A 12,231-nucleotide genomic window follows, 5' to 3' on the forward strand; every position below is an offset into this window, starting at 1 on the left:
CAATCACTTGCCATATAGTCTACTATTCTATTCCTACACGTTTTATAGCCATGAATGTGTATGTTTCTGCATTTATTGTCCCACAGCTCCTTCCTATTTTGATGCCAGTATATGTAGGTGATTTAACTGGCATGATACGTTTTGGTTTTATTTTAATTTTAATTTATATCTTTATAATCATGTTTTGTTTTCACCATCCATGAGGGAAGAATCTATTCTTTAAGACTATAGGATAATGACCACCTAGCTAGCCGCAATTTGCAACTCTATATTTTACCAGACATTATCCCTTACATAGTGATTTAACCTCTTAACAAAAAAACTTTATGTTTTAACCAAAACTGATTGATTGATTGAAGAATGTATTTACAGATTGGATAATTACAGTACATTTCAAGCACAAGTTGCACAACTCAATACAAAACTGTTAACTGTGGACGAAACCATAAAGCATTACACTTGTTTACAATAGGGTCCAGCATGTTCAATTCATCATAACATTTACAAATATGTTACAAATATACACTTCTATATAGCCAAGAACAGAAAGTCATCATAGAGGAGATAAAAAGGGAAAATACAAATAAAAACGTACTAGTCTGGAGTTGGCCAGAGAGACAATTAACGTGTATTCACTATTCACTATGTCAGTGAATTCATCTGACATCTGTCTGGCCAACGCCAGGCTAGTAATTAAGTACAGTACTTAAAGTAATACTTTAACACGCAGTGTCGGTGGGCCAATCAGAGGCAGGCGGGGCGTTACCAGGATGTGTGTGCGTGTCTGGAAGGAACGGTGTAGTATGTGTTGTGTTTCCAGGAGGACACATTTAGTGGTTACACCACTGCTTTGAACAGTAGAGACGCGTCGAAGGAAGCACTGAGCAGCTGTTTGACTCTAAAACCTTCTAAAAGTGAGTATATTACATTGTTTACCTAAGACTGAACGTCTTGTTTGAACTAATTTCAAGGATTCGAGCCATGAATCCATTTCCCTCTTATTCATTATCGCGAGACATGGCCAAAGCATTTCAATTTCCGGAGGTCCCCCCAGCCCAAACTGTTGAGAACCCCTGAGTTAAACCACATGTAACAGTAATGTAGTGTGTTCTCTCTCCACCTCACCTCAGCCATGAGTTAAACCACATGTAACAGTAATGTAGTGTGTTCTCTCTCCACCTCACCTCACCTCAGCCATGAGTTAAACCACATGTAACAGTAATGTAGTGTGTTCTCTCTCCACCTCACCTCATTCATGAGTTAAACGGTTAAACCACATGTAAATAGTAATGTTGTGTGTTCTCTCAATTCAATTCAAAAGGCTTTCTCGACATGAGAACATATACGTATATCCTCTCTCCACCACGCTGCACCTCAGCCATGGCTGACAACATCCTGGACCTGGATGCTGCCTGCCAGAGAGAATCACCAAATGTTGCCAAGAGGATGAGACTGGACACTGACCATGTGAGACTGGACACTGACCATGTGAGACTGGACACTGACCATGTGAGTGTGTGCTATATAAATGCACCATTTACCATTTTAGATTGGCTATTTTCGGTCATTATTTATTTTATGAAAACATATTTGAACTAAGTGATCAAACTAGTAATAGAAAATAAGTTTAGAAGCATCTTCCAGGAACATGATTGGTCTCAGAGCTTATAACGAGCTTATAACGCCTCAAATCTGTGATTTCGGCAGCCGGTCGGCTGTTAGAAGGGCATCAACAGTAGGTTTAGAATGTCCACATACCTAAAACATGTTACATTTTCAGATCTTCAGTGTTGAGATTTTATTTTGCTTCATTCCCGTTTCCCAAAATTCCCATAGCACAATAGCACCCCCTGCCTCTCAAACCCACAGCTATGTAGCATTGATCACTCCTTTGTAATCTAATAAGGACATGTCCAGACAAGACAGACTTCACTAGCCTCCTTTACCAATGATTTAGAGAAGTCGTTCACACTCCCCTACCCCCAAGTCTGTCTGCCTCACAGCTGTGCTAAATCAATGGCATTACTATGCAAGACCGCAAGATGCATAACGGTCTTAAGTCCTATTCATAGTCCAGTTTTCGGTGAAGAGGTGACCACCAACACGGTGGTTAGTAAAAACAGAGAGGTGTGTTGTGTGAGCGGTGACCACCGCGGCTCAGTGTTTTCGGTCGTCACCTCTTCACCCAAAACTGGACTTTTAAAAGCCTTAAACTAGCCTTAAATTATCACTTCACTGTCATCTGGCGACCCCCCCAAAACCATGTGGGGACCCCCCCCACAGGTTGAGAACCCCTGCCCTAGAATATGCAGCAAGAGGCACCAAGCACCAAAATCCAGTAAACAGGTTTACTGGCGGTGAGCGGAACGCCACGCCCCTCCCCCTTCATTCGCGACGTGCCAAGTACCCCCAGATAATTTGCATGACAACAACAGGTTTACCTGAACGTCCTCATACACTTTTTTTTTTAATTCAAGACATTCGTTGAGAAGATTTACAAAATGTTTCCTGCTACTATTTATAATTGAGTAAACTATAATTGTATAACATTAATCACACATTAACTTAATTAAGAAGATGTTTTCTGATGCTGGTCTCGTCGCTAGTCGACTCTCACTGTCCGTCCACTCCTACTGTCATACAGGCTGGTCCAGCAGCACAGGAAGCCTGCAGTTCACCCCCCTGCCCTCTGGGTGGTGCTGACGTTGCACTCCAGGAGGAGGACCGCAGTGTGCGTATGACTCCTTGGGGCGGCGAACGGGACAAGATCTTTGATGCTCTCAACAGGCTGCGTCTCGAGCGTACCTTGTGTGATGTGATTCTGTGCTGTGAGGGACAGGAGTTACCCTGCCACCGTGCTGTTCTGGCCTCCTTCAGCCCTTACTTTGAGGTAAATTAATCCAAGTTCAATTCAAGTAATCGGGCCGTCTGGTCTGGGGCATACATTAAGTAAGACCTAAACTGTGGACATTTGAAGCCAAACGTTCTGCTTTCCAACAGGCCATGTTTACATCTGGCACGGAGGAGTCCACACAGGACAGAGTGACCATCAGAGAGGAACCCCAGATGATTGCATTGCTGGTGAACTACGCCTACACATATGAGGTGTCCTTCTGCGCTGATAATGCACAGGTAATGTGTTGCCATTAAGCATACGATACACTCGACTCACGATACGATACGTATCACGATATGAGGTTCATGATACGATTTTTCACGATATTTTAAACAAACTTCCAGACAAATGACCGAAAAATCTTTTTTATTATTTCTTCTTCATTTGTTCTATAGGCCCTGCTAGCAGCGTCAGACTTGTTGGAAATCGTGGGTGTTCGAAAGGCCTGCTGTGACTACATGAAGGACATCAAACGCTGGGTAGGGATTTGTTGCTTTTCATATTGAGAGGGTTTGGGGCGTTTGGGAGCGAACAGAGGAAACCTCATAACTCCATTTTTGAGGTTTTTTATGTCTGTGTGTTGTTTCGAAAATATTGAACCAATGGAAAGTAGTAAAAAACCGCATTGGACAAAACCTCTTAACTCCATTGGACCCTCAAACTGTCTGCTAAAACAGCTAACTCCACCACCTCTCTCCTTCTCATGCAAGTAATTGACAATATCTAAAGACACAACACCAACTTTGATGAGGCAGTATTGCATCGTTAAAATACAAGGTTTTATTAATTTCCTGAAAAATGAACATTTTGGAGTTATGAGGTTTCCTCCGGACAGCAGAGATATAATAAATGACACTTATGCACAATGCAGATTGAATAGATGGCATGTAGCGTACAGTCGGACACTTTTATTAAAGGACTCCTAAAAACTCTCCTTTTCAGACTTGCCTTTTATATCCCTAGTTGACTACAAGATTCTGTGTTGTACCGTGTGTTTCACCGGCTTGGTTAAATGTTGATTGTTTTATTTTGTATAAAAATGTTGCCTTATTTTTGTTACTTTTATTGTTGTTAAGGCACTTTGTGATCATCTGCGAAAGGTGCTCTACAGATACATTTATTTTCTTGCTTTCTTTTTGCACTTCAGGAGAGCCGAGAGGCCACCGGTCTCGTGTATGTGGACCCCGAGCATCCGGCTCTAGGTACCATGTTCATGCGTCCTCCATCGGAGATTGGGAATTATTGGGACCCAAACAATTCCAGGAAGGTGTTAGATGGTCTCAACAGGCTGCGTCTCAACAGGTTCTTGTGTGATGTGATTCTGTGCTGTGAGGGACAGGAGGTCCCCTGCCATCGCGCTGTACTGGCCTCCTTCAGTCCTTACTTTGAGGTAAATATATTTACGTTTATTGACCTGCTGTAGTGTTCTTAACTTGGCTTTTATATGAACTGATTATGTCAATGAATTGTTTACACAATGTACATCAGGGTAGGCATGTCACAGTGATTATATATTAATCACCTAATCACAGTTATTGGAGATAATCACAATGATGTTTTTTTGTATGATCGTCAATCGTTTCCATGTTGAAAAATGTACATTTTTTTTTATAATAGCAAAAAAGGCAAACAGAAATACAAATTGTAACGTTCCAATGTTCAATGCAATACAAATAATCGTAACAATTAATTGTAAACTTAAATGTGTAATCGCGACATAAGGGATGCCCAGACTTTTTTTACTTGAACTACTTTTAACACGACCAGCTCAACAAGACCTACCAACCCCCAAAAATATAATCCCATTGCTGAATACACGTCAAAATGTACCAGGCAGGCAGGCCGTCTTTCATGTCAATCATCGAAACCTTAATTAATGTAGCGGATATCAAAGTTTTGTGACTATTTATTTTATTCTTTTCAACGTGCACAGGCCATGTTTACGTCTGGTATGAGGGAGTCCACACAGGACAGAGTGACCATCAGTGGAGTAGAACCTCACACCATTGGAGTATTGGTGAACTACGCCTACACTGGTGTGGTGTGCACCACAAAGGCACATATGCAGGTAATGTACAATGCATAATAAACCTAATTTTCAACATTATTGTTATCGGTTCTTAACACAAAAAAAATAAAGGGGACGTTGCAGGACAACAGCAGTAGCTGTGTGGGGTGAGTTTAGTGAATGATAAGGGGACGTTGCAGGACAACAGCAGTAGCTGTGTGGGGTGAGTTTAGTGAATGATAAGGGGACGTCGCAGGACAACAGCAGCAGCTGTGTGGGGTGAGTTCAGTGAATGATAAGGGGACGTCGCAGGACAACAGCAGTAGCTGTGTGGGGTGAGTTTAGTGAATGATAAAGGGACGTCGCCGGACAACAGCAGTAGCTGTGTGGGGTGAGTTTAGTGAATGATAAGGGGACGTCGCAGGACAACAGCAGCAGCTGTGTGGGGTGAGTTTAGTGAATGATAAGGGGACGTCGCAGGACAACAGCAGTAGCTGTGTGGGGTGAGTTTAGTGAATGATAAGGGGACGTCGCAGGACAACAGCAGTAGCTGTGTGGGGTGAGTTTAGTGAATGATAAGGGGACGTTGCAGGACAACAGCAGTAGCTGTGTGGGGTGAGTTTAGTGAATGATAAGGGGACGTCGCAGGGCAACAGCAGTAGCTGTGTGGGGTGAGTTTAGTGAATGATAAGGGGACGTCGCAGGACAACAGCAGCAGCTGTGTGGGGTGAGTTTAGTGAATGATAAGGGGACGTCGCAGGACAACAGCAGTAGCTGTGTGGGGTGAGTTTAGTGAATGATAAGGGGACGTCGCAGGACAACAGCAGTAGCTGTGTGGGGTGAGTTTAGTGAATGATAAGGGGACGTCGCAGGACAACAGCAGTAGCTGTGTGGGGTGAGTTTAGTGAATGATAAGGGGACGTCGCAGGGCAACAGCAGTAGCTGTGTGGGGTGAGTTTAGTGAACGATAAGGGGATGTTGCAGGACAACAGCAGTAGCTGCGCAGTGCACATTGATAGAATGTCAAACTGGTGTTTCTCCTCAACCCGCACCACAGACCAATCAGAAGCCACGGTTCCATTTCAACCCTCATATGTCCCAACAGTTCCGCCTACCTGTGTGGAGAATAGGAGACTGTCCAGACTGAGTAGCGCAGTGACATTTTCAGATCTGCGGAACGCAGCGAATCAGGTTGGAACCCAGGCTACCATATCGGTGCTTAACAAAGACATGTTGTTAATTTGTTCCAGGCCCTGCTAGCAGCCTCAGTGATGTTTGACGTTGCGGTTGTTCGAAAGGAGTGCTGTGACTACATGGTGCAACATGTTGTGGACATTAATAACTGTGTGGAGCTGTACTGCTTCGCCGAGGCCCATTCCTGTAAAGGGTTGCAGACAAAAAGCATGCATTACATCGAGGAACACTTCAGTGTCATATACCAGCAGGTCAGTTATTTGATGCTTTCTACGTTTTTTTTGGTTTCTGCTATAACTTCGTTTTACAAACGTATTACTCGACCAGACCTGAGTAGGTCACAGACATTAGATGTATTTCGGGACAGTCACATGTCCATTTCACTAAACAAATCATCTATCACCAGTGAAGACCTTCCAGGCGAGACAATGTGACTTCAAGTATAAAATGGTAAATGGTGCAATTATATAGCGCCTTTATCCAAATCGCTTTACATAGATGCATTACATTCACCCATTCACACACACATTCATACACCGATGGCAGCGGAAACCATGCAAGGCACCGACCAGCTCATCAGGAGCAATCAGGGGTTCAAAGTCTTGCTCAAGGACACTTCGACACTAACTCTGGGAGGAGCCCGGGGGTTTGAACTAGCAACCTTACGGTTACCATCCAGCCACTCTACCCCCTGAGCCACCGCCGCCCCCTAGTGGCCACTCTACCCCCTGAGCCACCGCCGCCCCCTAGCGGCCACTCTACCCCTGAGCCACCGCCGCCCCCTAGTGGCCACTCTACCCCTGAGCCACCGCCGCCCCCTAGTGGCCACTCTACCCCTGAGCCAACGCCGCCCCCTAGTGGCCACTCTACCCCCTGAGCCACCGCCGCCCCAAGTATGAGAACAGGGTCTTCATCTATCAGCTAATCTACCGTAGTCTCTTCTACCAATAGGAGGAGTTTCTCTCTCTCTCCGTGGAAAGGCTGACAGAGGTTCTCTCCAGTTACCATCTGAATGTTCCAGAGGAGGATATGGTGTTTGAGGCTGCCATGCTGTGGTTAGACAAGTGTCCTACCCGCAAGCAGAGCTTTGGACAGGTCAGTCATTTCTTAGTCTCTCACATTGTAAGACAATCAGAGGTCTCTGCCTGTCGATACGTCAGGGGTCTTCTAAATGTAAGGTAGTTTCTAGAACAGAGCCCACTGCTTGCTTGACGTCTATAATGTGTTATAAGTAACTTGCTGGTATTCTGCATGTTTTTTATTATTTACTAGTCCAACTGGATATTGGGTGAAACACATTATGCTGTATATAATATTGTTCTGTGTTCTTGAAGGTGTTGGAGCACATCCGTCTGCCTCTCATCAGTCCCTCCTACCTCCACACTGTGGTTGAGAGTCTGGATGTGGTGAAAGAACAGCAGGGCTGTCAGAGGTTCATCTCTGAGGCCAAGGGGGAGCACTTCCCTAGCACAACACGCCCACGCAGTACCACCGGTAGGTACCCTGTTGAAACGGCCGTGCTATTTTTGGAAAAAAAAATATCTTGGTGTTTTAAAAGGTGACGAGCTGAAAGTCGACATCTATCCAAAGGCCAGCATGCCTGTCTGTGAGATATGGTCTCTTTTCATGAAATAAACTCTTGAATGTTGACCCTGATGAAGGCCCATGCAGGCCGAAACGCGTTGGTCGTGTTTTTAAACCCTTGTTTTTAATATTTAAAGTAAACTAATCAATGAAATAAAGGATTTTTCTACTTCAACTGGACAGAGCTGCCTTGGACCCTCTTTTAAGTTCGCCACCTTATATCTCCTTCCACAGTGACATTGACTCAAGGTATAGAACTTTTTAAGAACTCTTGTGCTTTGCATTATGAAACCCTCTCCAAAGAGCACCTGTCAACAGTTCTCTCTACATATAAAGGACCCACGTAGCGCTTCTTAGTTTCTTTTTTTCTGAAACTCTTAAATGTACTCTGTCTGACCTGCTCCTGCTCCCCCCATGGATGCAGTGATCGTGGTGGTGGGAGAAACGCGCAAAAGGAAAGGCAGCAACACATTTGACAGCTTCGATCCCCTGACAGAAGAGTGGAGGACAGTTGGAGACTTGCCCATGAAAACGGACAGTCCTGCCATGGTCGCCTCAGGTGAGAAATTCAATTCAATTAAAATTAGCGGACTCGGGTCCATACACAAAGTACAAACAAATAGACATAAAAGAAAAAGTAATTAAATGGATGTAAAATAAAAATAGTACACAACTTAACCCATTCTGGGTGGGAACCCCTTTTGGGGTTCTGTACAGTATGTACAGTATTCAACAAAATAAAGTGATGCTATATAAATAGAAAACTGGGTTAATCCACAGGTATTTAACACCTCGAACGCCCGGGATTATTTATCCGCAATTACATTAAATCATAGATCAATTACATTAAATCATAGATCAATTACATTAAATCATAGCGCCAAGCGATTTATAGCAGCCAAATATACCAAAACACTCTCGAGGCGATCGACAACAACGGGAGGTATGATTAATTCTAACGCGACTAGCGACGGGACCGCGGTGGGCCGTCTAACACATCATTTTTTCTTTTCTTAGAATTGGACGGAATGATTTAGATCAAGAGTTATTAACGTTTTAAGATTTTCGATCTCGTCGGCTAAAATGGCTTAATATAAGCGCCCAGCAGCTTCTATTATATCACCACACACTGGAACTATTTTGATGAACTTCTGTGAATTTCTTCAGCGATCAGCGATATATGAAGACTAGGCATGCCGCGGTTTACCGAAATTCGGTAATACCGCGACAGGAACAGCCACGGTGTTGATACCGTGAGATTTCCGAGCTTACGGTATTTTAATACAGCGTTGGTGGGCTGCGCATGCTGCGCGCATGCAGTGCAACTCCACTCCCAGACTAAGGCAAAACATTTATTTTCACCACAGCTGCAGTAGATTGAAAAGTTGCTTCCTACCTTTGAGTTAGTGTTGCTGAAAGACACCCAGATCCAATTGTAAATTCCATATTTCCACAGTACTAAACTAAAAGTGTGAACTGTCAAGTGTCAACACAGAGGCACGCAGTTGTGAGCATGCGCAGATTGCACTACAGCGTGCAGGGTACAAAACGGCCATTAGGGGGAGCCATAGTACAGTGAAATACAGTGGGGAATAGCTATTGATTCATTGATTGAATACTTTATTGGCAGAAATGTAATCAGTATAGGGTAGTAAGGGTACAGTCAAACACATGTCCAAAGGGATCACTGAAAAAAGTCCTTGCAGTCTTGTTTCCATTCGGTCCTGGGTAATCAATTCATAATCATGACAAGTCACATGACAAATAACAAAATTCAAATTATCATAAAAGGTAAAAATAAAAAAATAAGATATGTAGGCCTACAGGTTGGGGAACAAAGAAGGGCTTATAAGGAGGTGGGGGTAGTCACTAGACATAGGTGGGGGGGGGCAATCTTTTTTTTTTTTTTTTTAATATAAATACCGTGGAATACCGAGGTATAGGTTTTCAATACCGGCACCGTACCGTACTGTAAAATCTCATACCGTGGCATGCCTAATGAAGACATTTCAAGTTGTGTATGCATATTATTAAACAATGTATTTCTTTTTAACAATGAAAGCTTACGTCATAGTTTTAATTCTGCTCCTCTCCCACCATATAGGCTCTACTCTGTATCTGGCTGGAGGAGAGGACAGGACGGGTGGTGGTGACTGTAGTGACATGTGGCGCTTCGATGCTCAGAATGAAAAATGGATGAAGATGGCTTCCATGAAGGAGGGACGTGCTCACTTCAGTAAGCTGTCAAACTATTCTAATTTAGCCCCCTTTCCCTGCCAAGAATATTTAACGGTTTGAAAATCCGTCCTATGTAATCCATAGTTGGAGCCCATTCAAGATTGAATGATCTCTCAGGGGGAAAGGACACACAAACAAGGCAGAGAACATTGTCCCCACCAGGAAATAAGGAGTTTTACATGACATGGCTGTCACATGTGTTTCTGGGTTGATCATAGATTACCTCCCTCTAGTGGAAACACTGACTGGACGTAATTTACGCCCCTGGCAGGATTATCCATTGAAATAAATGGACCCTAGCCTCGACGACCATGCATGTCCAACACGAACGTGTGGCCTTCTAACGATTATGTTGTATCTTTTTTTCCACAGGCCTGGTGATGCTGGATGGATATATGTTTGCAGTGGGGGGGTGGGGGAAGGCGCATGACTGCCCAATAGAACGGTACGACCCGAGCACGGACACCTGGGAGGTGATGGGGAAGGACACAGTGGGAGCGCATTACGGTCTTGACAGCTGTGACCCGAGCGTCACTGAGACCTGGGGGCCGAAGAAGGATACCGGAGCGGGAGAGCATTACGCCCCTTGCAGCTGTGACGTGGTCGCACTGGACGGACATCTCTATTTTATTAGTACGGAACAGATTCATGGACCTGCAGGTTCAGCCTGCTGGGTTTCATGAGGTTGTGTTTTTCATGTAGTAATAATAATAATGAATTGCATTTTTATAGTGCTTTTCTATGCACTACATGCCTACTCAAAGCGCTTTACAATGGTTCATTCATTCATACATTGGGAGGTGAAGCGGCGAACAGTCGAAGCCAGCGTCCTCACTTCCCACATTCACACACCAATGGTGGCGAGCTCACACCGACCGACCCATTGAAGGCAATGTAGGGTTCAGTGTCTTGCCCAAGGACACTTTGACATGTAGTGTTAGTGTATGTCAAGCATAATGGTTCACTGAAAACGTACAAATATACTTTGGTATTATTTTATTACGTATTCATGCTTCACCTGTTGGCGGTGAATAACGTTTTGACGTGTGTGTGTGTGTCTCCTCCTGGACTCTAGGTGGTGATCCACAATTGTATCCCGACAACAAGCCAGGTGGCCTTTTGGCCAAGTACAACCCTAAAACCTCCGTGTGGACACAACTCGCTCCTATGCAGATTCCACGTACAGACTCAGCCGCTTGTGTTCTGAATGGAAAGATCTACGTTACAGGTATCATACCTTATTTCCTTACCTTTAACCCATTTAGGCCTGACCTCAAAATAAATAAAAAATCTTCTAAATCCTACAGTTTTCTGAAATAAATATTTTCACGAGACCTACAAGCTCATAGCGCGCCACTCGGTGGTGCGCTATGAGCTTGTAGATCTGCTATTTTTCAATAGCTAAATTATAACATAATGTTTAAAACACAAAGGGGTTCCCGCCCAAAATGGGTTAAGTAGTCGCAGAATGTTTATGCCCACTACGATCGATCGCACCGACCGTGGTTAATCACGGAGCCTTTGGTTGTGCTTTGGTTGTCACTAACCTTTTCCACATGTCCAAAGTCATTTCTGAAAAAGACATAAGCCTAGTATTTTTTTTTAAATCATACTATCATTGTCGATATAACGCCATTTAGGTCAACGATATAACATTATGTTGTGATATAATAATATTGTGCTGGAGGATGCTAAACGCACACCAGTCTTAGTAGTGGTGCCAGCTCACACCAGTCTTAGTGGTGCCAGCTCACACCAGTCTTAGTAGTGGTGCAGCTCACACCAGTCTTAGTAGTGGTGCCAGCTCACACCAGTCTTAGTGGTGGTGCCAGCTCACACCAGTCTTAGTAGTGGTGCAGCTCACACCAGTCTTAGTAGTGGTGCAGCTCACACCAGTCTTAGTAGTGGTGCCAGCTCACACCAGTCTTAGTAGTGGTGCCAGCTCACACCAGTCTTAGTAGTGGTGCAGCTCACACCAGTCTTAGTAGTGGTGCAGCTCACACCAGTCTTAGTAGTGGTGCAGCTCACACCAGTCTTAGTAGTGGTGCAGCTCACACCAGTCTTAGTAGTGGTGCCAGCTCACACCAGTCTTAGTAGTGGTGCAGCTCACACCAGTCTTAGTAGTGGTGCAGCTCACACCAGTCTTATTAGTGGTGCAGCTCACACCAGTCTTAGTAGTGGTGCAGCTCACACCAGTCTTAGTAGTGGAGCCAGCTCACACCAGTCTTAGTAGTGGTGCCAGCTCACACCAGTCTTAGTAGTGGTGCCAGCTCACACCAGTCTTAGTAGTGGTGCCGGCTCACACCAGTCT

General features: G+C 44.3%; 1 protein-coding gene across 2 annotated transcripts in view; it reads left to right on the plus strand.

Moving 5' to 3' along the window:
• The first annotated feature begins 776 nt into the window (after window positions 1-776).
• The window catches only part of LOC306914744 (kelch-like protein 24a), a 52,532-nt gene continuing 41,077 nt past the window's right edge, over window positions 777-12,231 (plus strand). Inside the window, exons 1-14 of one of the 2 annotated variants that reach the window (XM_079491928.1) lie at window positions 777-914; window positions 1,322-1,509; window positions 2,645-2,890; window positions 3,001-3,132; window positions 3,292-3,375; window positions 4,044-4,286; window positions 4,830-4,964; window positions 6,155-6,349; window positions 7,050-7,193; window positions 7,433-7,592; window positions 8,107-8,241; window positions 9,787-9,918; window positions 10,293-10,553; window positions 10,996-11,148. In XM_079491928.1, coding sequence (XP_079348054.1) covers window positions 1,333-1,509; window positions 2,645-2,890; window positions 3,001-3,132; window positions 3,292-3,375; window positions 4,044-4,286; window positions 4,830-4,964; window positions 6,155-6,349; window positions 7,050-7,193; window positions 7,433-7,592; window positions 8,107-8,241; window positions 9,787-9,918; window positions 10,293-10,553; window positions 10,996-11,148 — 2,197 coding nt within the window. In that variant the 5' untranslated portion in view covers window positions 777-914; window positions 1,322-1,332. The remainder of the gene's footprint in view (window positions 915-1,321; window positions 1,510-2,644; window positions 2,891-3,000; window positions 3,133-3,291; window positions 3,376-4,043; window positions 4,287-4,829; window positions 4,965-6,154; window positions 6,350-7,049; window positions 7,194-7,432; window positions 7,593-8,106; window positions 8,242-9,786; window positions 9,919-10,292; window positions 10,554-10,995; window positions 11,149-12,231) is intronic. The other variant, XM_079491929.1, reaches the window with a different exon arrangement.

The sequence above is a fragment of the Electrona antarctica genome (assembly GCF_951216825.1).
Source record: "Electrona antarctica genome assembly, chromosome: 22".
Classification (NCBI taxonomy): Eukaryota; Metazoa; Chordata; class Actinopteri; order Myctophiformes; family Myctophidae; genus Electrona; species Electrona antarctica.